This window comes from Cryphonectria parasitica (genome assembly GCF_011745365.1).
Source record: "Cryphonectria parasitica EP155 unplaced genomic scaffold M406scaffold_3, whole genome shotgun sequence".
NCBI classification, from domain to species: Eukaryota; Fungi; Ascomycota; class Sordariomycetes; order Diaporthales; family Cryphonectriaceae; genus Cryphonectria; species Cryphonectria parasitica.
The window spans coordinates 1,818,662-1,844,938 of NW_024468911.1; the positions used below are offsets into that span (position 1 = coordinate 1,818,662).

Here is a 26,277-nt window from a genome sequence, read left to right on the forward strand (position 1 = left end):
TCTTGCAAGCGACATTCATATTTCATCTGTTTGATCTCACCTCATCATAATTCTATTCACCCAAATCATTCTCTTGGCAACTCGGATTTGTGAACGTTCGTGCTTCCGTATTCACAATTGACAATACTGTTTCAATCATCAACCATGTCTTTCGACGTCAAGGGAAAGTTTGCCATTGTTACTGGCGCTGGAAGTGGTGAGTATCGGCGTCGCATTCCTTCCCTCGCTTACGAGTCGCAGCCCGTCTAAGTACTCATTTCTTTGTACCCAGGTATCAATCTCGCTTTTGCTGAGCAACTCCTTCTTGCCGGATGCTCTGTCATCTTTGCGGACATTGCGTTGCGAGATGAAGCAAAGGCCCTCATCGCCAAGTTCCCACACCCGGCCAAGGAAGGCGGACCTTCAGCCTTGTACCATGTGTACGACCAGTCCAACTGGACTTCTATCTCCCAGACTTGGGAGTTCGCCTTGAAGACTTTCCCCAGAATTGATATTCTCTGCCCTGGTGCTGGTATCTGGTACGGTTTTTTTTTCTTTCTTTCTTGACCTATCTCCCCTCCAGGGTTATGGACTCTTTGCTAAGCGAAGGATGCAAAACTGTGCAGGGAGCCTCCGAGTTCCGCCTTTTGGCATCCCCCTGGCATCTCGCCGCTTGCGAAGGATGACCCTAACGGTTCATCGTACCACATTCTGGCGGTCAACCTGATGGGTCCCATCCGGTTCGCCCAGATCGCTCTCGACTACTGGATGTCAAACAAGATCGCCGGTAATCTCCTCCTCGTCGCTTCCATGAGCGCTTATCTTCCTACCATCGGCACGCCCTTGTACAACACGTCCAAGGGCGGACTCGCCTCCTTCACCCTGTCCCTGGCACAGATGAAGGCCCGCCTCGGCATCCGGGTGGCGTGTATGTGCCCGGCCACCACGTTCACCCCAGCCGTCGTGGCTGATTACTGCAAGGGTAAGGTGAGGGAGCAGGATATGAACATGACAGCTACCGAGTGTGCCGAGATCATGCTCCGCCTGGTTACCGAGGAGCAGTATGGAAACGGAGAAGTTGTCGAGGGCATGCAGTTTGCCGAGTCGGGGAGCGGGAAGTCTGATGTGCGCACTCGGACTGTTCCGTATCAGTCTCTTCTGCCGCCCCTTAACTTTGAGGGTGATTTCAGTGGCAAGAACATCTTGGCCGAGGAGGAGAAGCTGTGGGAGCAACTCAAGACGAAGGGTATGCGCCTGGCATGAGAAACTGCGCCTGTATTCGCACATAGGGCAAAGGCCCGTTCTGCCTCCATGTTTCTAGATAATCATCTATACGAATTGATCGTCTAATTTTCCTCTCAACACTCGTTACTGGAGATTTTTGATTATGGGAACTTGTCTCAATACAGTTTTTCGATTCCCAACTTTCTCTACTGTGTCCTGCAACACTGATGTGATGCCTCGCTTACCATTTCACGCCACTTGGAAGTATCGGCTCGCTCCTATACCGGATTGTCAAGGCCACTTCCTGCCCCACTAGATCTGCACGCGGCGCAGCCTTGTTGGAAGCAGGGGGTTGGTATACGTATTTGGTGGAGAGTGGATATGCCACGACTCAACGTCGCCAAACGAGGAAACTGCTCAAATCCTTCAAACCCAAAAGGATACTCCAAGCTCTGACCACAAATGCGCAAGCACTTGCTTCTGCCAGTCAGAAGCCATGGACGCGAGGATCTCTGGGTCAAAGATCATATGATTTGCACATGAAATGTTCTAGAATAAGAAGAAACAGGAGAAATTGGGACCCATGAGCCTCCTGAATACGGCCCATGAAGCAAAAAGTCTTTTCCGGCCCATGACATTCGACGTATCACTTGCAGTAAGTCGGTCTGAGAGTTGTTGGCAGCGGCGCAGCCGAGTTCAACACACCCTGGTTTGTTTGATAAAGTACGTAGATTCGCTTGCCTGCAAGCCCCTTTTTGCATCTCAGAGAACTTTTTGACTTAGAAATGAAGCACATTAGCTCAATGGCTTGGTGATTCTGTTCTGAAAAGCACAGAGTTTGCCGAGTCTATAGTTTCAAAGCTGTTATGATTTCCAGTGGTGATTGATCGGAATGACATGGCTCAACACCAAGAAGTTTCACACACTTCTCGGGATTACATGCTTTAATTGTACCAAAGTTCTCGGCATCAAAGCTTTGGTAGCATTGAACGAGCTCTGAGAACCTCGGGTACCACATGATCTTCTTGCTAATTTATTGGAGATGAAATCTTTGTATGGTATGGGATGATTGTAAGTAAATACTGGCTGATTTGACTTTTAAAGTTTCATGGCCACCCAGCCTTTTCACTCCCTATTGGATTACACATCGCAAGGGTGGGAAGCTCGCCTAGAAAAAGAGAAACATGGTATCAGAAAGAGGAAGGCATGGTCAATAATGCTTCAAGTCTTAAACCATGGCCAAGACTACAGCCTGCTGCACGACCCATCTTATGAGCCCTCCACCCCAGCCCCTGCAGCGACACCAGGGCTTGAGGAGGCCTTGATGGGACCGTCACTGTTTTGGGGCCTGGACTGGACTAGGATTGGATTCCCGTTCTGGAATCACCGTAATTTGATAGACGAGGAACCTGGATCGACGCCGTATTCTAAATGACAAAGGTTTGTATACCCCTTACCATCTTTCTGGCGTCTCTGGTCTGCTTCAAGTCTGGCTTTATTATTTCTTCATTCTTCTGTTTTGACGCCTCTGGTCAGGAAGTCACCACGTTATTGCTTCGAGCCCGCTCTTACCTGACCTCACTCTCCTTTACGTCCAGTCAACTCACCTGCAAAGATGGCGCCAGCAGGGTGGCACCCGATTACACCAACCGGCCTAGCGGCAGACATTTATGGAGTCACACTGGCCTTCTCTATACTTTCGACGATTGTTCTTGGTCTTCGAGTGACGGCGCGAATTCAGTCCATGAAGTTTGCAATAGAGGATGCCCTCATGTGTGTCGGCTGGGTAGGTACAAGCTATCACCGGCATATGATCCGAGATTGCCTGGTCTCTTGAGAGCGAGAGCTCGGATGCTAACAGTATACAAATGCAAGCTCATCAACATGGTTCATAATGCGGTCATAATCTACGGTGCGCATACTGGACTAGGCACTCCAGACTCGGGAATCCCAGGCGGGCCCACGGGGGTTGTTTATATGGAAGGCTTGAAGGTAACTATCAATATTAACTACTTACTGAAAGGCCATCTGATCGCTCTTTGATCTAACACATGCTTTGCGATCAGACTATTTTCCTCTGGCAATGTTTTTTCCTCAGTGGCTACGTTTTTATCAAGTGCAGTATCTGCATAACATTGTTGCGAATTGCGGTCAACAAACGGCACCGACTCATCCTCTGGATTCTCATAGGAGTTTCAGTCGTCTCAACGGTCTTCGTACAACTCTATGTCCTCTTACAATGCCGGCCCATTGCAGCCTCGTGGGGAGAAGTGCCGGGTACTTGCGTTACTAGCATGATCACCGTTGCTATCACATTCATCATCTCCGGCTTCAACCTCATCACGGATGTCACGACGGCCGTCTTGCCTTTCATCATTATTAAAGACATCCAGATGGGCAAGGAGAAGAAGCGGGCTGTCATTGTCGTCTTGTCACTTGGTGTGCTCGCCTCCGTTGCAACCATTGTCAGACTGCCCTATGCCACGGCTTACTTCGCGACGTCAGATTACATGGGTAAGAGTGGCTCCCATAGGACGAGAATTGAGCAGCAGAGATAAGCTGACTGGGTGCGAACCATATAGTGGGAATGGGTGACATCATCATGTGGACCGTCGTCGAGTGCGACACAGCTCTCATCGCTGGGTCGCTACCTATGGTCCGGACCCTGTTCAAAATGTTTCAAGATCACCAACAGAACAAGTCGGCAAGCAAGTCGAACTCAACCGAGCTCCGTGCCATGGGCCTCGACTCCAGCCGAAAGGGCTATATGCGCCAGGCCGATGCTCAGAGCGCCAGCTCGTCCTCACGCGCGGTCACCGTCACGCAGGCATACTCAGTCACCTCCGAGGGCTGGTCTTCGTCTGAAGGTGCAGAGATTTCAACCTCAAAATACGAATATAGTGCAAAGAGTTTTGCCTAAGGGAAAAAGGGGGCTGGAGAAGACGGGTTGCGTCGTTGTATGTGGGAGAGCATGTGCTGGGTATCTATTCCCATCAATCACTCTTACAAGTCAAGTTCATTCACATTAAGCATGGGCGGCTGAGAGGGGCCTTGGGCAGCCAGGTGGTAATAGCCTCGTATATATATAATTAACATGATATCCCTTCTACAGGTTTAGTAACGAGCTGGAACCTGGAAAAGACGAATGGAATCGAAAAGGTGTTGGGTCTCGTGACATTACTGCAGCAGTAAAGAACGATATGTTGCAATCAAATTCAGTGTCGTACACAACAATCCTATGCTTTGGTAGGCCTTTAGAGCCCCCTTTTGATGGGCGCTGCAATGGCGAGGGTCTGCTAGATTCTGACTGATCGTTTGTCATCATCGCGAACGCCTCGTGGCTTGAAGAACCTTGGCACTAAATCCAGGGTGGGTCCGTAACGTGTAAGATGATTTGCCAGTCTACAGAAGAGAGTCGGATCAAGGCGCTTACCTGTTCATGAACAGCGCTGGCAAATTATTTGCAGGCTTGAATTCTACTGAAGGCTTGAACGACCGCAGGAAACGCTGAAGAGATTTTGCCGGAGCTGGACGTCTGACACTACCGCCGATACGGGGAAGACTCCTGTATGATCCTTGGTTATGCTGAAAGCCCACTCAGATTGAAACTGAGTGTCATCAGGAGGGACATCTTTGCCATCACTTGTAAAACATCTTCTCGTCCAAGTTTGAGGTCAGGAGTGAAATCATGATGCACGGAACTTGAAGCGTGACCTTCTTCTTCGATCCTGACAGCCCGTGTACTGTAACGTACATGTGTCAAGGCTCAAATAGTCATCAAATACTTATCTTACACCTCTTCCCTATTTTTGATTCTTTGACTCGCAAAGACAGATGACATAGAACGACTATTGAATTTCCCTTTTATATCCTCAAGTTTATAACTCTAACTAGCAGCCGTCTTGTTTGCAGCATCCTCATCGGTATCCGGGCTCGACCCCCTCTTGCTGTGGCGCGCATGGCTGCCAGGGTCAGGCACATAATTATCCGGACGATTGTTCTCCTGCGACTTCTGCGCCGAGTTATATTTACGAAACGCGCTCTCGACCAGCACCCCAATATCCCTCCTGTCCTTCCCGATGACCCCCGTGACCAGCAGCGCCTCCGTCTCCTCGATCCACTCCTGCAGCCTGCGAAACTCCGTCTCGTCCTTGTGTAACCTCTCAGGCAGGCCCTGGCCCTTCATGAGAGCCAGCACGCCCGCTATGACGGTGTTGATGGCGCCCAGCACGGTGATAGGCACGGTATACCGCGATGCGTTGGGGCCCAGGGCCGTCAAGGTTGCGCCGATGACAATCTGCGCGAAGTGGATAAAATAGAGCAGCCACGACATGACAAAGTGCTGAGCCTTGCGCCGCCTCTTTTCGCGCAGGACATTCTTGTAGACGCCTGTCGGCTCGCGCAGGCCCAACTCTGTGGCGCCTGGCCGTGCCGACTTGGGCGCCAGGTCGCTGTTGATCCCTATCGCGCGCCGGAACACCATGAGCGGCTCGTCGCTATTCGCACGAATGTGCATGCCGATCGGTTGGCTCCATTGGATGTTGGTGCTGGCCTTGGGAAGCCTGGGCTGGGTGGGCGTGGGGTTGTCGGCAGAGTGGCTCAGGGCATTGAGCCCGGATGTCGTCAGCTTAGTGCTGGTGGCTCCTGTGTCTCCTGCGGGTCTCGTTTGTGCTGGTTGTGGTGGTGATGCTGGAGGAGTTTGTGGTCTGCCGGGCGCCGCGCCGTTGGCTGAGGACGGAGCCGTGCCTTTCTCCATGGTGGTTTTATTTCACTTGATCAAAAACATACAGGTATGTACTTTGAATGTTGCTCGAAATCTGTCGCAAGTCTCGAAGGATGAAACTGACATGAGTTCGAGCCGCGAATCGCGAGCCCGCGCGTATGCGACGCGTCTGAAAGAGGCGAGAGGTTTCTGAACGAAACCGAAAGAAAAGAAGTCGCAAGGGTAAGCTTATTATATATGCGCGTTTCCCTGGGACTTTAGGAGCTGAAAGCCCCCCACCTCACTAATAAGTCAGCCAGATGAGGTGAGAAGACGACCAACATCTCGCAGAAACAGCAGCTAGACGGAAAGGGAAAGCTGCCGCAGCCGCATATCTGCTCAGCCCTTCACAGAGTGGTCAGTACACGCGTAGAAAGTTGATATATTACTCTGCCCGCCATTAAGCGCAAACGACCGCTGGAGGAGCACAAAATCCGAAGCGCGCGAATGCGGGTCTTATGGTATCGTCACCAACGGGCTGACCAGTCGACCACTCAGAAGGATTCTGCACCTACGGCTTGGGCAGATTTTCAGCCGCCGGGCATGCTGAATCCTGACACTATTTAGTCCCTGTATCGTGCAGGGCACGGGATTCGTCGGGTTCCACAAGCAATGCTCCGCCACGAGGATTGTATGTCTGCTATTGCGCCGTTGGAGAGGGGGGGGGAGGAGGGCGGCAGCAGCAGATAAGCCTAAGAGACGTGAGTTAGTTTGTAAGCTTGTTGGGAAACCAGATTATTGGTTATTTGGTAAATGCAGATTTTCTACTCATTCTAACGTTGTTAAACCTGCCCCCCCCCCCCTTCCCGGGCAATGCAGCAAGCCTACTTGATTCTTTGAAGACCATGTCGGAAAGACCGTACCTTTCTGCGCCCCAACTAAGTATTCCAACAAGAACCGATTCCGATTTGTGTATCTCGATGCCCTATATAGCTCTTGGCTCGATTTCTTGTTATATCATTATTGGAAGCAGGCATAAATAATGATCTATCATAGGGTCGAATAATGTCTCGTACTGCCACTGATATCCCACAACCGTTTTACAAATGAACAATGTACTAGACTAACGATTACTTCAAATCCAGCGATCAATATGTCGAAAAGCAAAGTAATGGCTTTCCTCGAGAAGCAACAAATAGAAGCAAGATCGACCAAGCTACTGCGCCTATCCAGCTGGACTGCAGAGTCTTCAAGGCCATACTCGGTACTGCCGTGGACCCAATCAAGCAATATAGAAGACGTGTTTAGCAACATCTCGGAGGCCATGACTTCTATATCAGGACGGCGAAGGCAACTACCTTTCCGTCAAGGCCTGCCATGAGGGAAATGTATTGTGCTCTTGACACCTCGTTCTGGAATTCGGGTCCGAGTAACTGTTACGTCTTTGAAAGAATTATCCTTCTCCTCACCTAGGATCCTTACACTCAATATTTAAGCGTTGACCGTCTACGCAAATTTTAGTACACTTGACATTAAATAAGCCTGTCCGCGTGCATATTTTCCAGCTTCAAATTAATTTGCATAGGTCTCTCATCATTGACGTCGTGATTTTTGTGTGGCTTGACCTCTTCCAAGTGAAAAGCTGAGCCCAGTTACTCAACACCGTGACGGAAATTACAATGGTAGGGGTTTGACTGTTATTACTCCTGCAGTTGGTTCTGTTCATGCACGTCTTGGACCACCATCACTTTTGACCTGCCCGAGTGGGCGAAAAGAAGGGGGTGAGGGGGGAATCCTTCGGTCCGTGGGTCAACCCCATGTCATGATTTGAACCGACTGTGCGGTCCGATGCCCCATGATTGACTCTTGAGGCGGACAAAACATCAGTTTAATGGGTAGGAAATCTTTGAAAGAGCCAAAGCAGTTATAAAAAATACATACGCTTCTTTGTGAGATGCGGCCGAAATGGAGGACAGGCGTGGATAAAGAGTGGCAGGCGCTGCTGTTTACTTGTGGATATGATCATTGGCCGGTGGACAAAATATCCAGGGGTCACTCCTGACTAGTATCCCTGATCAGTATACAGGCTTGGACATTGTCCCCACAGCACGATGGCATCGGCGCTTAAGGGTGGGTTCATGTACAGTGCCCTCTGCAGTGCTACGCTCCGCGGCTGTATTGCTTAGAGATCCTCCATGCGAGTCGCACTCGAAATTGCCTAGATACGAACATCAACTGCGCAGACAAGTTCCATTGCCGAGAATCGTGCTCTCCTCACTCTCTACAGGCCTCGCTTCAGTCGAGATCCCCATAATACGAATAATCACTCGCCTTTCAGACAAGATGTGCTCTGGCATAAATTTGCATTCATAACATGACCTGCCCGCTTCCTCCTAAGCCGACGAAGCTTGCACCTGAGATAGACCAAGATCGACAAAACACCTGGCTCTCCTCCTGATCCTTCTCCTCACAACAGAAAAGGTCTGGTCCTTCTCGCACCGACGAACTGTATACTTGCTGAGGCCGGGTACAACCGTCAACACGACCATCGAGCCGGGCTGCAGACTGTCCTGTTCAGGGGGCAGAGCGACTTCTGTCCTCGCGTGAACCCTCACGGCTCCCTCCGCCGCCCGGCTCCCGGCAGTAGGGATGAAAGGGCTCCACACGCCGTCTGGTGACCGCCTCATCTTTACTGCCAAGTTCGCGGCCGTGGTTACAAGCCGAGTCGTCCGGAGCACCAAGGTATCCCAAGCTGTCGCGTCTCCGGTCATGAATGTCGGTTTGAGTGCATCCAGCCATGTCCACAGAATGTGGAAAATGCTCTCGTTGGCCATTTGCTCGCACGACGCGTGGCTGATGAGGGTCTCAAACACAAAGTCCACGGCGTTCTTGCGCCACTCGAAAAACCTCAGCCGCTTGCTGTAAAGCTTCGTTTCGTCCTTTGTGGATGTACCCCACACGCCTACAAACATCAAATTCACAGGTCAGCTCCTTTCCCATTTACAAGTGAGATGCTTCCTTGGTATCATGCTGCTTTTCAATGAGATACTTACGTGTGAGATTGTTGATCACCCTCGCAAGCCCTCCACTTTCGGAGAAGGTGTGCGTCTCATGATTGAAATTTTCGTACGCCCAAGTGACCGAGTTGCGGGCGAAGAACGTCTTGTCCAAGATGTTCCATATCGCCAGCTCGAACAAATACGGCGCATATAAGGGGTTCTGACACATAGGCTCTGCCAGAGGTGTCAGATTCTGCAGAGTCTCATATGGAAAACCTCCCGAGTTTGCATTGACAGGCAAATGATCAGCGAGGATCTCTCGTACGTAAGCTGCAATCATGCCTTCCAGCAGTGCCCACTCACGCAGGATCTCCTCATCCTCTGTGAATCGCATAGTTTTCCCATCGCTCGACCGGAAGAGCAGCCCTGTTCTATCGCTGTCGAGATCTTCCTCCTTGTTCAGAAAAGTGGAAGGGACTTTCGATGCCTGTGGACGCCCCTTGGTCTGACCACGAGTCGGCTGGGAACGATGATCATCGCCTTCAGCACTTGATTTGTCGGGTATGTTCAGGCGAGGAGTGGACACCGATGGAACGTCTTGGTTACCAGTCTGTGTCGCGCCGGGCAGCGTCTGCAATTCTGAGGTGTTTATGGCGGTCGTCGCAGTCACCTCGACTGGAGCGGGCGGGGAGTTGGAGCGCTTCACTGCGTGATCAGAAGGAGCTGGAGGACTTGGCAACGATGGTACGCGTGCGGGCGCATCCTCAGACCCTGCCTTGACTTGTTGTGCTTTCGCCCCTCCCTGACTGAACCCCGTGGCTGAAGAAGCTCGTGGCTGTGACGTAGCAGCCGTGAGGTTTGCTGCTGGCCCTGGCTTTCTCATGTTATTTTCCCGCACGCGTCCACGTCCACGTCCCCGGCTACGACCACGGCCACGACCTGCTCTTGGTTCACGCGAAGCAGGGATCCGATTTTCCACAGCCCGGTCGCCCGGCTCGGCCTTTCCGTTGTGTCCTTGCAGCTCATTCGGCTCTTCTGTGAATACTTCTTCGATGGGAGACAGCAAACGCGCTCTCTTGGGGTTATTCTTTGTATTCTCGGAACGGCTGCGCTTTCGGCTGATTGGCCTGCCGCTCGTCGAAGGTGATGCAACGACCATGACGAAGTGTCTTCGGTTTCTTCTCTTCGGGTGTCTTGAATACGTACAAAATTACTCTGCAATGTGCAAATCTAGGCTGGATCTTGAAAATATGCAAGAGGGAGTTGTACATACTTGACTGGTCATTCCATCTCTGAATGACATTATTTATAGCAGCTCAAAGAAAAGTCATACATGATCTTTAACCGCATCCGGTGCGGACATGCTGCAATCCTGCCTCGCCAACAAAGACTGTCGGGCCTGCCGTCCACAAAGAGCCATTCTTCAAAGCTTCAGCGTCAATGCCAATGTCAAAGTCCTCAAATACTTTGGCGTGGCTTGTGCTCCGTAGCTCTGGTCCGGGGTCAAACGTTGCATTCGAATTTGACCCCTTCCAAGACTCTGGTTGTGAGGGTTAGGGGCTTAGTGTTGTCCACAGCCGTGTCTGCGAGGCTGAAGATCTCCCCAGTGTGCTTGGCAACTCGACTGGAGGTGACTATGATTTAGTTTGCGTGTACTTTTTGCATCAAGATTGAAACTTGCAAGACCTGTGCATTAAATTCCAACATTCTTGTTCATTTACAAAATCTCTTAGGCAGAGTCCGTAAAGGGTTGACATCAAATTATTCCTTCTGCCAAATCAATTATATCGGTGTCGACTCCGAAGATCTTACCAGGTTGCCGTTCTCCAAAAAGTCACGTCACCTCCCCCCCCCCCACGTAAACTCAGAGAAAAACATTCTTGTGGCCTCTAAGAACTTTCCTTCCTTGTTCTCCTACACTTACATTTCCCACAAACACATCACCTGGCCGCCTCGGGCTCCCACTCAACCCTTTCCTCAACTCTATTACACGTTCTCCCCCTCTCACGTACTTCCACTACTGCCACTTGGTAATTGTCCACCCTCAGCCAGTCTCTATCTGACATTTCTGCAACATCACCTTTGACAGACCCTCAGCATTCCATACGAAGCATCGATCAACCTGCTCCTCGATTCTTGATTCCTTTCATTAGGCATTGGCAGTTTCTCAAATACGCCTGACTTGTGTCTCGTCCCAATCTGGCACCCCTCTTTGTTATCCCTTCCACTGTCTCGCAGTTTCCCACTGCTGGCCCTGTTCAGCATCATCGCCTCGACCCTCCCTACGACCGATCAAACTTCCTGTGTCGCTGGAGAGCATTTGAACCATGCCGTCGAAGAGGAATGAGCCAAGGCCTGAGGCCTGCATTAACATTGGCATCGATTTCGGAACCACGTGAGTTTTTTGTGTTTGGTCACTCTTCCCTCAGCCGTGGGCCAGCTGAGAAATGTGATTAGGTATTCTGGTGTTGCGCATGCATCTTCGTCGAAGCCCAACGATATCGAGAACATCATGCGTTGGGAGTCAGTTAACCAAAACAACGAGGATCTCGAGAAGGTACCCACGGTCATTCATTTTAACACCAGCACCAGGTGGGCCCCGAGGGAGACAACGTGGGGTCTGGCTGTTCCCGATGACAAGAAAGCCATCGAGTGGTTCAAGCTGCTCCTTGTTGACGAACAGAACCTGCCAGACAATCTTCGAGACTCGGAGCGCCTCAGGGATGTTCAAAAGCAAGTGCAGGAGCTGGGAATGCAGCCAGTCGATGTCATCGCGGCCTACCTGAAACGCCTCTGGGAGTGGACACTGGCACGGCTCCAGACGCGATACAGTCAGGCCATGGTCAATATCTGTCGTTTCAATGTCGTCATCACGGTCCCCGCTATGTGGTCACTGGAGGCTCAGATGAAAATGCGAACTGCTGCCAAGATGGCTGGCATTCTCAGCCGACGACTCGCCGGTGAGACGACGCTGACATTAGTCGCTGAGCCCGAGGCCGCGGCCCTCGCTACTCTGGCGGACATGGGAGGAGAGAAGAGCATCGAGAAGGATGACATCCTGGTCATCGCAGACTGCGGAGGTGGCACGTGTGACTTGGTCAGTTACCAAGTCATCAGTGAGAGTCCGATGAAGGTCAAGGAGTGTGTTGAGGGAACAGGTCAGTATGCTTCCAGACCACACGCTTGTTCAGAACCTCCAGGCTAATATTTATGTGTTGTTTTGGCTCTAGGTGGACTATGCGGCGCGATCACCCTGGAGGATGCCTTCAAAACGTTTCTGCGACGAAAAATGGGCCCGTCAACCTTCGATCAAATCCCTTCCAAGCGGCTCAAGATCATTCTCAGGGAGCAGTGGGAGAATGGTATTCGTAACCAGTTCACCGGTCACTTTCAAGTGTGGACTATTGATGTTCCCTTTGAGGCCATTCCCGCCAAAGATCGTGCTAACCTAACTTCCCTACCTACGGTCAAATTCAACGCCGATGAGCTGAAAGAGGAGGTATTTAAGCCAGTTTTCACCAACATTTTGGCCTTGATACGAGATCAGATCAAAGCTGTCGGTACACTTGGACGAAATATAGGACGGCCAAAGGTAAGCAGTCCAGTCTACTTGCCCAATTGATGCTAACACAATTTAGTACATCATGCTGGTAGGCGGGTTTGGTCGTTGCCCCTATCTATACCGGGTTGTGACGCAGAAATTCGGAATCGAGGTCCTCCAGAGCACTGGAGCCAAGCCGTGAGTCCATCATTTATGGTCAAAAGCTTCGAGGATACGCGAGGGCATGCTAACCTGCTATGCAGTTGGACCGCCGTGAGCCGTGGTGCCGTCATTCATGCAATTGCGTCCCAAAACATCCGAGGCGGTGTCGCAGCTAAAGTTGAGTCTCGAATTGCCCGCGCCAGCTACGGTTACAATTACCACGACAAGTTCGAACCGGGAAAGCATCGTGAGGAGGACAAAATTTGGTCTGAGGTCTTCCAGCACTACCGTGCTGATCAACTGATGACTTGGTTTCTACAAAAGGTCCGTACCATTCGGGTTCTAAGATCACAGCCAAGACCATTGCGCTGACTCTGATGGGCTGCAGGGGCAAGTCATCAAGAACTCCAACAAGTCATTCAAGACTCGTTACTTGCACCACTTTTCGACCATGCCAGAGTTCATCGAGGACTACATTCTGACGTCCAAAGCGACTCCCGTTCCGGATCGCAACAACGATCAGGTAGAGATCCTGTGCACCATCAAGTGGCAGTCTGACCTCGGACCGGAGCAGGTGCCCAAATTTGTCAACAAAGAGGGAGACGTGTTCTACGAGGTAGAATATGAGCTGGATATGACATATGATGGAGCGACCGTCGAATTTGCCATTTGGCACAATGGCAAGAAGCAGGGTGCTGAGAAGGTTGGCCTGGAATTCCAACAGTCGACCATCCTCCCCAGTGCCTGAGCAGGTACGTTGATAGATGACCGATGTTGGTGGGTCACGATCAAAGGCATTTTGAGGTTGTTGCCTGATCGCTATACCGCTGAAAGTCTCGTGGTTTCTACTGTTCTCTACCAGCAGGTAGAATTAAGTAGCACTTGGCGTTCAGAACTCTAGCTCAGCAAGCAAAGACTACCAGACGATAGAATCCTCTAGATTCTTCTTTCTTGAATTTGACAAACTCCCCATTTATTCTTGTGCAGGCTCTCGATTTCGATCGCGCCCCCGAGTTTGATTTATGGCTGTTACTTAGCTTTCAACTTCTCTTCACCCTGGTTTTGCTTCTGACCAACGGCCCACAAACCTTTGACCTGCAAACTTTCGGCTTTGTCAAACTGCTGTCATCTCGAGATTACTTGGCCTCCTATTGTATCAACCCCGGGTCATTTATTAGCAACAAGAACAAAGAGTGAGATACCCATCTCGAGACTGGCTTCCTTTCTTCACCTCAACAGATCCTCGAACGTACGAGACCAGCAGCCGCTTTCCACGCACGATTCTTTCCACGTTCTTCGATCTTTAATTGACGATCATTCCATCGTCTTTCGGTGTGCTCTCCCTCTTGCATCAACTTCCAGTCCCTACTCGTCTTTCTCGCCAACTATTATCCCCCGTACTTTACTCGACCTTGTATTCTTCGACGTCATCAAATCACTTTCTCACCATTGCCACACCCTTGAATGATCCAAGCGCCATCCTTTGAAGTTCACCGAAGTTCAATTTTTGAGACACAATTCAGTTCGATTGGGTGTCTTTCCCTACACACGAGTCTAAACTCACGACCCTCCGTCAAATCGCTCCCAAGAAATGGTCAGAAACATGCCTTCCGTCAATTACAACGAGATCAAGCTTGAAAAAGAAGGAAATGGCAAAAGTCTCTTGCCCATTCCGCTTGCGCCAGATTCAGCGCAGAAACGCAAGAAAGAAGACTCCAAAAAGCAACGCCCGATGATTACCAATTCCCAATCGTCGCCCTCAGGAGAAACAGGGAGCAGCCAAGACGATGTGGACGAGCTGCAAGGGGATCACGAAGTTATCGGGCAGAAACGTCAACACGATCGGGAACGCGAGATTGGGCATGTGAAGAAGAAAAGGAAAGCAAGCCCAGCCATGATGTCTGAGCCAATCAATGAGGCTTTGAAGCGAAATTATGAAGAACTGAGGTCCGACATGGGTGCCCTCATTGAGGAGGTCCAAGATCTCAGGACGAAGCTATATGGGACTGGTGCCGTGGCCTCTGATGCTACAATTCGTGAGGAGTTCCTGAGTATCGCTTTCGATATAAGGCAATTCGCTTGCAGATTTGCTTCGAACTTACGAGAGAATCTCGATCCTGAGGCTGTGAAAAAACTCCGTCATATCCATACCATCACCGACAAAATCGAACATTTCCTCGCGCAGCCATATTTGCGCCAAAAGCTCTTAGAGTCATGGATCTGGTTGTCCATACTCAAAGCAGTGGCTCCAACCGATGCTCTGGTCTGGGGAGGCGACATTGGAAGCTCTGTGTATCGAACGGTGGTGCTGTCAAAGAGTAAGTCACTTCCAGCAGCTGACTGTGTTACTTCTTCTAAGCTGTACTAGGTCGTATAAATGACGATTCTTCCCCGTTATACGCTGAGCTCCAAGCATGGAGATCAAGATCTGTGATCCTATTTGAAAGCATCCACCGAGGCAACAGAGACACCCAGATCAAGAAATTGGCAACTGAAATTGCCATTGATCTGTTTGAGGTTCTTGGAGATAAAAATAATCAGATTCCTGGCGTCCGAGATGATCTGTATTGCTTGGTCAAGAAGGTCGTGGACTTGGACGTAGTGCTGCGCAAGTCCAAGGCAAGCTTCCACTGGATTATGCGATTCCGCGGTACACCTGTGAATCGAAGATTTGGAGACCCCATTGTGCCCAGATATATGGAATACGATGAGAATGCTGAATCTCTCGGCCTCACGTATACAGACTCTGAGTTCATCGTCGATCTGATCGCTTCTCCTGCACTTATCAAGTCTGGCAACTCTGATGGTGTTGACTATCAAAAGAGAACCGTCATTTGCAAGCAGCAAGTCATCTGCAACGTCAAAACAGAGGATTCAAGCACCGAGTAACACTCGCCAACGGAACATATCAGACGGAAAGCGAGGAAGTAACAGTTCATGGGCACCGAACGCTTGTGACTTCATCCATGGGTTTTGAGGAATTAACCATGGCTTCGGCTTCAATCCAAGACAAAATGCATGAATGAGAACTTGGGAAGGGGTGAGCTAGGTTTTGTAGCAGTGGAAATATGTCTGTCAGGACATATTGGATCACGCAGGAGACTTGATCAGCTGGAAATGGCTTCAGGATTGGAGCGCATGGACAGGATGAACGATAATGCAAAACTACGAAGAGGTAGAAGCATTGGTGAGATCTTCAATCATCCGGGCAGAAGAAGCTGCCCTCCTAAAGTAGTACAAATTCTCTCGAGAAGTTTCTTTCACCTTGACATCAATCTGAGAACATATTCACTGGCGTTCCTTGAATCTCACATCGGGGTCCTTGATTGTAGCACCAGAAAACCGCAGAGAAGGACGTTAATCCAATACTTGAACATCAGCAGCGCGACATCTCGCCTCACGTTTCCTCCAAGCACGAGATTTTAATAACTAATTACTTAAGTAATGCAGGTAACCCATTATCACCGCTTGTCACTGTGATCCGTACAAGTACGATGGCCTTGTACGCTTGCCAAATTTACAGAGGCTGCCAAAACGCGTGTTCCCTTCTGTTTGTTTTTCAGCCTACCTTGCCTCGCTCGTCCTTCAACACCATCCCCAAACTTACTTTACCTTCGCAGCCTTTCTCCCACCACGTTTTGAGATCACCCCCGCGAAGCCTTAGCAGCATAATCTCAACTGACCCTGATCTGTTCCTACCCCCGCAGGTATGGAACAGCACGTGCTGCATTCAAAATTTGAATACACTGCATCCATTCTTTCGTTTTCCTCAAACCGACACCCTTCATCGCTTCCTCTGCTCGAAACAAACACCAGGTGCTTTTCCATAGTAGTTCCTGCCGTGTGACTACGTTCTTCTTCCAACGATTGTATGTGCCTTGATACCATCGGCGAACAACATTCACCCAAACCTGGATGCCTACCCCGTGCGCAAGCTTGAGCTTTCGCGTCTGCATCCACAGCCTCCAGTCCCTCCTTCCGTTCTTGAGCATTCGTTGCACCCATCTCTTCCAATCTCCCGAGGCAATCTTCTCGTGGCAAATCTTGCCCGGCCAAGATCATGGACGACAAACTTCGAGACCGTGTTGGGAAACTCGACAACTACGTGTCAGCCTCACAGCTCAAGGCTAACGCAGTCACGACGCCACGCAAGCGCCGTGGCGGCAAGTCGACTGCTTCTAGCAGCCCTGCCAAAAAGGCAACACCTGGCTCGGCGAAACGAAACAGATCTGATCTCAAGATGAAGACAAGCAAGAATGAGCCCAAGATCATCTGCGGTCTCGAGTTCGGCACTACGTAAGTTCTTGTCTATTGACTCGCCTCTACTTTGTTAGCAAGCTCCTCACGTTGTACAGCTTCTCTGGAGTAGCCTTTACTTGGGCCGACAACATTGACCAGATCAAAGTCATCATTGATCTCGACCACAGTGGCCAAGACAACCCGAAGATCCCCACCGCTATCAAATTCAATCATCAGGATGGTTCGACTACCTGGGGTAATAACGCCAAGGGACATGCAAAGGCCTTGGAGTGGTTCAAACTGCTGCTCGTCGATGAAGAGGATCTCCCCGAAGACATTCGCAACTCTGCTCGTGTTCAAAAAGCACGTGATCTTGCACAGGACTTGGGCATGAATGCTGAAGAACTCATCAGTATCTTCCTCGAGGGCCTATGGGCCAATTCCATGGAGAAGATGAAGGCTCAGGTCTCGCAGGCCACGGTTGACAACTCTCGCTTTCACGTTGTGGTCACTCTTCCAGCTATTTGTATTCCCATCCCCCTTTTAACCGCTCGAGCTGCTTTGATAAATCTTCTAATTCCTGGAACTCGCATAGGGCCTGACTATGCTCGACAACGCATGCACAACGCTGTTCAAAGTGCTGGAATACTCGAGAAACGCGCTGGAGTTGGAGACACGATACTCACATTCGTCTCCGAGCCTGAGGCCGCTGCCGTGGCAACGTTGAAGGCAGTGGATGGTCGGTATGATATCGAGGTCAGTCCACTGCTCTTTTGCATACTAACGATTATTTTCCCTATCTAAAAATATACCAGGCTGATGACATCTTCATTGTCTGTGACTGCGGTGGCGGGACTGTGGACATCATCAGCTACGAGATCACCAGTACCGACCCCATGGCTGTCAAGGAGGTTGTCAAGGGTGCAGGTGGGTCCTATCACTTGTTTCCTAATAGAAAGAAAAACTCCTTGGCGAGCAATCTCACTAAATCCATCGCAGGTGCTCTCTGTGGTTCAATCTTTGTCGGCGAAAAATTTGAAGAGCTCCTCAGACGCAAGGTCGACGAGGTCTCCCCCGGCTCCTGGGGCAAAATTGGTCCCGTTGACTTGCATGACATACTAACTGATCAGTGGGAGAAGATTCGGAATTAATTCGTCGGCGGTAATCAAAGCTTCACTGTCCGTTATCCATGGAGCCTTATAAACCGTTTCAGCGGTGATCAAGGCTCTAGCAATGGCTTTCCTACATTCAAAATCACCCCTGATGAGCTGAAGAGTGTCTTCGAGCCCGCGGTTGAAAGGATCAAATCTTTGATTCACGGCCAGACCGACTCGATTGCCAACGAGAAGTCCAAGTCTCCCAAAGTGAGGCCAATCACTCTCAAACTGTTCAAGAAATATGCTAATGCCGGAAATCTAGTACATCATGCTTGTTGGAGGGTTCGGCCGCTGCAAATACCTCTATGAGTATCTTAAGGACAAAGTCAATAATGTGGAGGTGCTCCAGTCCCAAGATGCAGACCCGTAAGTGATTACTCCACAGGCTCCCGCACGTATAAATAATCTGCTTATTCATGTAATCACAGATGGACTGCGATTGCGCGAGGCGCTGTCATTCACGGCATGACCGCAGAGAAGATCGACCCTCAGTTCACGGTTCAGATTCGATCGAGGATTTCTCGTGCTTCATACGGCATCGTGTGTCAGGAGGACTGGGATGAGGAAGAGCATCGGCCCGAAGACAAGATTTGGGATGACGAACAGCAAAAGTACAGGGCAACAATGCAAATGAAGTGTGAGAACATATCTACCTACCCTGCCCACGATGCACGAGGGTGTCCTTCGACCTGAGGGACCCCCTTAGTATGATTAAATTGTACTTGAATATTAACAATACGCTGACATGGGTATTGATAGGGCTTGTCAAGGAGGTAGGAACATGCTTTTGATTTCATCAGGCAGGGAACTTGACATGTGCTAACACTCCCTTATCAGGGTCAAGATGTGATGTCTAACCGGAGACCCCGTCACAACTTCTTCATGATTTTCGATAAGCCGCCCAAGACCTTTTCCACTACGATCTGGATGTCAAAGGCCTCACCTCCCCCATCGCGGATGGACGAAACCGTCATCATGCACTCCGAGGTCAAGTGGACTGCGAAGATCGACATGGGTCGTCTACCTGTCTTCATCAACAATCGAGGTGAGGAGTTCTATCAGCTAGATTATGCTACAGAGATGAGGTGCAGTGGAGGATCTACCGAATTTGCTATCTTCCACAATGGCAAGCGTCAGGGCGCCAAGAACGTCTCGGTCGATTTCTACGACCATGCAGACATCTGAGCAAGCCAAGGCACTTGTCCTTGAGTGAGTTACTCAGCATGGGTTGTTGGAGAACTGCCGTCCTCAGACCCGCGTTTCTGAGTCTCCTCTCTTCTTTTCCCCTTCGTTATTTTCAGCAGAAAGTATCAACCCCAACGCCGTCAATTTCTAACATTCAGCAATTATCGCATGTGAATGGTGGAATAGGAAATGATTGGCTAGGTCCACGATAGCCTTTGATTCTTGATGGAAATGACACAAACATATTTCAATTAACACTTAGCCTTGTAAAAGTGACCTTGCCGTGTCTTTTCTCTTTGAAAATGAATGAAAAGTGACCCATGTTGATCATACGTGGACATTGATAGGCGTTGTGGCTCTTGGAATAGCTTCATCGAAATTTCTGATTTCCTACCGCGCTGAATTACTTGATCAGGAAGCAGCAGCCTCAAGTCCTGGTCTCAGTGCATAGAAACGTAAACTGGAGCTGAAACCGTCTGTTCGGCTTTCTCGAGAGCCTATCATCGATAGAATCGGATCACCCTCTGGCTGCTCTCACCAGGACATCAAGTACAATTCTATTCAAGCAGACCGAGACCGAGGACATGAACTTCGGAGGAAGTGCGAGACAGAGCTGGAGAAAGTTAAAGTGAGGGCGGAGCAAGCGGAAGAGAAGGTGGATGATTTCCTCACTGTGGAGCACGCTTTTGAAACGACCAATGAGCACTTGACTACCAAGCTCCGCAAGTCTACGCAGGCCATCGAGACGAGAAAGAAGAAGTTAAACGAACTCAAAAAGAGTCTCAAGGCCGCAGAAAAGGGTTCGTCTAATCTTAGGGCCTGGAACTGATTATCTCGATACTGATGGAAGCTGGTGTCAGACCATCATACAGAAAAGTCTCAACTGGAGGCACGCATCGACGAGCTGACAGCATCTTTTGAGGCGTACAGGGAAGACTGCGACAATACCAAATCCAATTTACTCCAACAACTTCAAGACAGCCAAGGACTAGGCCAACGATACAACTTCAGGATATCAGACAACGAACTCAAGAGCATGTGGAGAGGTCTGAGATACAAGATCCGTCAGTTCGTGGACAATTTCACTCCCACAAACTTTGGAATGGAAAACGGTCTCGACTACATATGGAGCAAACTGTCATCCAGAGCCGCAGATCTTCTCTCATCGCCAGCATTATACAACTTGATGATTGAAGCATACATCTGGCAGTGGCTGGAAGATGCGGTATTTGAGGAGAACTCCCGTCTTTGGGCTGGTGAGCTCGGTCAGGCTTTCACCGGAATACACAGGCTGGCCCGCCGTGAGTTAAGATTTCGCACAATCTTTCCAACTCTTCTTTAGAAAAGCGACTGATCACTGAAATGGCACCACAGGTCACCTGAATGTCGACGATGATGAGTTCCTATCCGAATTCCATGATTGGCGAGCGAACTCCAGTAACCTTCTGAGTCGTCTTAACAGCCGGACGCAAAGTCTTCAGCCTTATGACGGAGAAGTCAGTCAAATGATCGAGGCCATCAAGCGAGTGTATCCGCAAAACGATTTCTTGAACCACGGAGATGCCGAATCGGATGCACTCTCAATATTCGCTGATGCTCGCTCTTTCGACATCTCGCGCCGCAAGCTAAAGGCTGATGTTCTACTCATCTTCGCGGCGACGACCGAGGATGGCGCCACCACTCACAAATTCGACATGCCCATGAATCCCAGGTGCATGGACAATATTACTGAACGGATCGGGCTACAAACGGCCGGTTCCATACCAAACATCAACTTGATCATATCCCCGGCGCTGGCGCGGTACGGCAACAGCGAGGGAATAGGCTACAACGAGATGACTGTTCTTGTCAAAATGGATGTCCTATGCGATGTCCCTGATTCATCGCAACTACACGAGATTCTGACATCGGTGAATGCCCACCATACTCCTTCACCTGCAGTCAAGAAAGACATTCCTATGCTCAAAAATGATGTTGCTGCCATGAATGACGAGCCACAGGAAGAGAAATCAGACATCGAGTCGAAAATTAGAGCCTGCCAGGTTATCCAGGTCGAGGTCGAGGTCGAACCATCTATGCATGAAAGGGCCGGGCGGCCTAGCCGCCCAGCCAGGCACGCTGCCCAAGAAGCAGCTCGTGTGACAGCATCACATATCGGTATCTTCAACGCAAGTGATGAAGACAGTGATGACGACAAGAGCCGGCATGGAGGAGAATCCAAGTCAAAACAGCAGGACCATCAAGACGCCAACTGGAAGGGATACTAGGCCTGGAAGAATGGTCCGCTCGCATGTGCAGGACATGACGACACCTTAAAGGGCCAGAAATGGCAAGATCACTGGCACGGAATGCAGCTGGACCGTAGTCCTTGTTGCAGAGAGCTATGTGGGAAATGTGGAAAAGAACAAGGTGGGGCCATGAAATGCGTGATCAGCCTCCGTTGCACGCTTGTGGTGCTTCACAACAATTGGTGAATAAGAAAATTCATGGCAGTTTTCGTACTTTGGGCAGGCGCGTGATAATGAGGCCATTTTTGACGGATTCACATATTACATGGCAGGCCTCCAAGCGGTCCATGACCCACACACAGCGGCTCTCGTCTGAAGTATGCAGGGTGCTTAAGAACTTAGACACAATGCCAGATGACATTTGAAGAATAGCACTCTGAGTCAGTGAGCCTACGACACAGGTGTTGAAATCCCAAATTCCAAATTCCATGTTGCTGATGTATTAATGGCTATAAAGTGCATCGCAATGTCATGTTTCATAATCTCGGCCACGCACTGAAGTATTTCTTGGCCTGGGTCTCATCCCGCTCTCAAGGATTCGCGCGTGCGTATCCTTACCTTCCACCCAAAATTCAGAGACCGTGTTCCAGAAGGTATGTACTGGAGATCACCTTGAACGACCGTCCATCATGAAGGCACTTGTAAACAAGGCCCTCGCCCTTTCGCTGCATCGCGCGTTTCTTCAGCTCGTGATGGCTGTCAGCGATCTCACGGATCTTGACATAGCCAAGGACGGGCACGTGCTTGAGGCCAAGCTGCTGGGCAATACCGACAACGATTTTTGGATTCATGTACTTCTGCGTTGTGACGTCGTAGATGGAGAAGACGAAGAAGTCAACTTGGCCACCACGGATCTTCTCACGGTTCTGGTTGATGTTATGTCCACAGAACTCGCCATGAATGGCGACGCTCCGCCCCTTTGCTGCCAGCTTCTTGGGCAGGTCATAGCGGAGTGCGATCTTCCAGTAGCCGAATTGGCAGTCACTGAGCTCGTTGATGTCCATGTTCTTGGAACAGACGCCGAAGCGTCCGTTCGGGTGAACCGTGTTCGGACCGACTTTCTCGGGAAGAGGGTTGAGGTTGGCAAAGAGAGGAAGATTGGAGTTGACAAAATATATCGTCATGGACGTGCCATCCATTTTGACGCTCTCCTGGTACAAGTACTTGTGGTACTTTGCCTTGGTGAAGAGATTTGGACAGTCCTCGACGCGGGTAACGTCTGTCTTCTTGAAGAGGCGCGTCGGGACCGTACCAAGCTTGAGGTGTGGCAGCTGCTTTGGCTCGAATTTCTGCTCCTCCCACTTCATTATGCCGAGCTTCTCTGCCCAATTCTTCTTTCGGTATATTGCCAAGATGATCAAGTTAATGAGGTCCTCACTGGGCTTCTGTTTCTCGGCACCGCCTATCCGCAGAACCTCTCGAATCATCTCGACCTCTCCGTTGACTTCGGAGAACTTCTCTACCGGAAAGACGTAGCCTTGAGCTACGATTCTAGCGTCCTCGCTGCAAAACTTGGTGGTCTGCACGCGGTGTCCGAGTTTGCCGTTAATCGTGGAGACAGGAAGCAACTCTCCAAAGCGCTTGTCTGAGGCAGGGACGAAGGCATCGATTCCCAAGTACAAAATGAGATCGCCGTTTTTGTAGGCGGCACCAGGAGGCACGATGCAAGTCCAGCCGTCAACCTCCGCCAATGTTAGGTAGTTGTTAGCAACTTTGACGTCGCGGATATTTTTAATGAATCGCAGGCTCGCTAGACGGAGAGTGTCGGTGGAATCGATGGTCTCAGCTGGGAACGAGGACTTCTTGGTTGGCTGGTCGATGATCGGGAATTGGGATCGGGCTGCTGCTACATCTTTGAAGCAGGTGAACTTGATAGTAGGTTTCGAGGGCTCAATCTTGACAAAGCTGCCTGTCGTTGGCACAGCCACCGTGGCATCATTGCCGGGTGCCTCGATAGTCGGTGCTGAGGTCTTCGGGGTGTTGAAGTCGCCCTTGGGCGCTGAACTGCATGTGGTCTGTCCGCCGCCAAAACCAACAGCGCGGATTGTAGATTTGTGTCTAAAATTGTTCTGGTCGGAACTGGGATCCAGCTTCAGAAAACCCGGAGCACTGGTTTCGTGACCCTTCTCAGAGGCGTGAGGTGCCTCAAGTGTGGGCCTAGTCCTTGAAGAGTCAGGCTTCGATCTGTTCTGGGTACTGGTTGGCTGCTCAGGATGGTTTGCTGGGCGCATGCTGCTGTATTTGGATCGGTCGAAGGCGAGCTTGACCTCTTCGAAGGTGGCGAGCCGGGGAGCCATTGTGAAGGTCAGGGTGCAACTCTTCCACAAATGATATTCTATAGATCTCATCTATTAACTCAGGTCCTGAGGGCATTGTGCAAGTAGAACCTGAAGCACCGTTGTGTACACACCTGCAAACCAGGTGGACAGGTTTGATTAGCGCTTGCCAACCGTATCTTCAACTGCTCGTATCTTGGTCAAGGTGGTCTAGGAAGTAGTGGCAGGTGCTGATTGACTAGCCTCCAGGATGAAGATCGAATTGATTGAACTTGTTGGGTGAGCTAGAAGGGAAAAGAGAGGGGAGGGGGGGGGGGGATTTGTAACACCGTTGTGTTCTCGTCTGCAAACAGCGCAAGCAAAGAAAATATCAGTTACTGAGACACCAGAATGTCCAAACAGGGCTTTCCTGGCTCGATTTTACGTGTCTGCCACTTTCGATTTGTGTTCTTGTTGATTTCAGGGCTCTGAACAGAAAAGAAAATTTTAAGATCAATAAAGTGGTTTAGTGTGAATGTGCTGAGGTCGTAGATGGTGAATGTAGGAGGTGGAGATTGGACAAGGGAAATCAGAGGGAAGACTGAAGAGCATGGCATCATTCATTCAGAAAACCCGTCACTAGTTTGTCAAGGCATCAAGGACCAAGTGATCAGGTGTGAGAGGCTGTGATCATGGTCAAACGTTGGCCAGAAACCTGAAGAAGTTTGGGCAAGGCATCATGCTGAAAGAACAGAGGGATTGGCTTCCGAAAGGAGTTGGCCCTCTAAGATTAGGCAAAGACTTGATGGGGTTGGGGAAGAACTATTGAGAGGAAGGCATGAGGACGATGTGGAAAAGGGAATGTATGCTTCAATCTTATGACAATAGGGGCTGGTCTTACCTGATGAAAACTGTTCTCAACACTTGAAAGAAGTGAAAATTTGGAACAAAACCCTGGAAGTTTGGGGACAGGCATAATCAGCCTTGAGGAAGGAAGTTGTACAGACGGCTTTTGACGATATTGGTATTGACGGTGGATTGGCTTTGTTGGCTGGCCTTACCCATCACCATTCACTGCTAGCTACTTACAGTGATTCCAAAGGTAAATCACACTCAATCAACAATCACAGTCTGGTCAGATACCGAGACCACTATGTGGGTGGATTTGCAAGGTGTCAGGAATGATCAGCCTGACAGTGATTTGGGAACTTATTGAAAGCACTAAACCTTGGACGATAGTGAGGCAGTTGTGGATTGAGATGGACAAATTGACTTTTGTTTTCTACTCAGGCAGGTCGCAACAAAGCACTGCAGAGCTTCAGGTATCCCGCCCTCTAGAAATCAATTAGTCCATTTCTCTTTGTGGGTTTCCTCGGTAGCTCGCCTCTCAACCTGAAAGAACAGGCCCAAAATAGAATCAGACTGGGCCTTTCACTCTGAAGGAACAGTATATGAATATGAAGATTATCCTGTCAGGTAAAGATGGGCTGACAGAATCAAGTAGAATGTCAGTCTCAATCGAAAGTCAGAGGCAGATCTGGCGAGACCACGCCGCAACTACAGAATGCTGTCCAAATTTACCCAAATTTTCAGGTCTCGCGAGCCAATTCTCCCAGTCTATCAAAGGTCTACAGAGGCTTCCGGTGTAGTCACGCTCAACGCTGTCGAAATTTACGAAGCATCACCACAAGTTCACAACACAATGGGACGGCAAATACAGGCGAACGAGAACTTGAGCACGAATGTATCCGACTACAATGCCTCTACTTCTTCTAACGGCATGTCTCCCCATTCCAAGGCAACACATGCTACGTGTAAAGATATGATGACAACGAGATTAGTGATTTTTACACTAGCCTTGTCTCTGTTCACCATTACATGCATCATTGTGGTCCTGGCTATAATTCTGTCTATGAAAAAGCCAAACTTATTTTGAAATTAGCACATGGATTTTGGGTGCAAATGTATAGACCAGAGCATGGGCGAGCATAAGGATAACTAGCATTGAGGGGTATCATTACTTATGTTAGGGTAAGCATGTCGACCGACGGTCTAACAAAATTGAAACTTTTGGGATGATAAAAGCTATTTCTTGTATTAATATTGGTAGTTACTCATGCTTGATTTGAACTTTACAACGTGACTTTGCTATGTGCATGTCTTAAGAAGATGCATTAGCATTCGCCCAACTGTAACATGAAATGAACCTTCCGGACATTATGATGAGTCGATCGCTCATTGATCCTATGTATCCAGACCATCTGTTATAGCCGAGAAGAGTATGAGCTGGCACAGAGGATCTTCTGCATCTGCTCGTTACTGATATACAAAGTCTGTCTCGCCACAAACCAGCGGACCCCCTCATCGCATAGAGGGCTAGTCCGGCTCCCTTCGTATGTCCAGAACTCTCAAAAGTCAGATGCCGCATTAATGGCGTCGCCAATATTCATAGGGACCTCGACGTCTTTTCCGGGTCGTTGCTGTTGTATTTGATCAGCTCATCCGGGAACTGGCTGATGAATGTGTCATTCTCATGGCCCGGTTCT

At 49.8% G+C, this 26,277-nt stretch overlaps 8 protein-coding genes across 8 annotated transcripts; 5 read left to right on the forward strand and 3 right to left on the reverse strand.

The window, feature by feature from the left end:
- Positions 1-144: 144 nt before the first annotated feature.
- On the forward strand, positions 145-1,242 carry M406DRAFT_254916 (putative short chain dehydrogenase/ reductase; the record flags this gene model as incomplete). Its single annotated transcript, XM_040916994.1, has 4 exons — positions 145-196; positions 272-518; positions 606-1,124; positions 1,170-1,242. 4 exons carry the CDS (start codon positions 145-147, stop codon positions 1,240-1,242), a joined length of 891 nt encoding a protein of 296 aa, XP_040778136.1.
- Positions 1,243-2,842: 1,600 nt separating this feature from the next.
- M406DRAFT_16824 (uncharacterized protein) lies at positions 2,843-3,871 on the forward strand (the record flags this gene model as incomplete). Its single annotated transcript, XM_040915415.1, has 4 exons — positions 2,843-2,989; positions 3,079-3,174; positions 3,270-3,717; positions 3,786-3,871. Coding segments are annotated over 4 exons (777 nt in total), but the record flags the coding sequence as incomplete, so codon positions are not given.
- A 1,314-nt stretch (positions 3,872-5,185) lies between these two features.
- M406DRAFT_241241 (uncharacterized protein) lies at positions 5,186-5,770 on the reverse strand (the record flags this gene model as incomplete). Its single annotated transcript, XM_040916142.1, has 1 exon — positions 5,186-5,770. A coding segment is annotated over one exon (585 nt), but the record flags the coding sequence as incomplete, so codon positions are not given.
- A 2,528-nt stretch (positions 5,771-8,298) lies between these two features.
- Positions 8,299-10,063, reverse strand: M406DRAFT_328273 (uncharacterized protein; the record flags this gene model as incomplete). Its single annotated transcript, XM_040920313.1, has 3 exons — positions 8,299-8,867; positions 8,959-9,138; positions 9,268-10,063. The coding sequence occupies 3 exons, from the start codon at positions 10,061-10,063 to the stop codon at positions 8,299-8,301; spliced, it is 1,545 nt and encodes a 514-aa protein (XP_040778139.1).
- A 1,168-nt stretch (positions 10,064-11,231) lies between these two features.
- M406DRAFT_39951 (uncharacterized protein) lies at positions 11,232-13,355 on the forward strand (the record flags this gene model as incomplete). Its single annotated transcript, XM_040924120.1, has 7 exons — positions 11,232-11,299; positions 11,362-11,629; positions 11,741-11,993; positions 12,135-12,496; positions 12,543-12,643; positions 12,709-12,931; positions 12,996-13,355. The coding sequence occupies 7 exons, from the start codon at positions 11,232-11,234 to the stop codon at positions 13,353-13,355; spliced, it is 1,635 nt and encodes a 544-aa protein (XP_040778140.1).
- An 855-nt stretch (positions 13,356-14,210) lies between these two features.
- On the forward strand, positions 14,211-15,496 carry M406DRAFT_69341 (uncharacterized protein; the record flags this gene model as incomplete). Its single annotated transcript, XM_040925254.1, has 2 exons — positions 14,211-14,925; positions 14,976-15,496. 2 exons carry the CDS (start codon positions 14,211-14,213, stop codon positions 15,494-15,496), a joined length of 1,236 nt encoding a protein of 411 aa, XP_040778141.1.
- Positions 15,497-17,236: 1,740 nt separating this feature from the next.
- On the forward strand, positions 17,237-19,188 carry M406DRAFT_39804 (uncharacterized protein; the record flags this gene model as incomplete). Its single annotated transcript, XM_040924115.1, has 8 exons — positions 17,237-17,372; positions 17,442-17,602; positions 17,662-17,773; positions 17,846-17,975; positions 18,123-18,210; positions 18,266-18,369; positions 18,432-18,645; positions 18,940-19,188. 8 exons carry the CDS (start codon positions 17,237-17,239, stop codon positions 19,186-19,188), a joined length of 1,194 nt encoding a protein of 397 aa, XP_040778142.1.
- A 2,860-nt stretch (positions 19,189-22,048) lies between these two features.
- M406DRAFT_254611 (DNA ligase/mRNA capping enzyme) lies at positions 22,049-22,783 on the reverse strand (the record flags this gene model as incomplete). Its single annotated transcript, XM_040916974.1, has 1 exon — positions 22,049-22,783. The coding sequence occupies one exon, from the start codon at positions 22,781-22,783 to the stop codon at positions 22,049-22,051; it is 735 nt and encodes a 244-aa protein (XP_040778143.1).
- Positions 22,784-26,277: the final 3,494 nt, after the last annotated feature.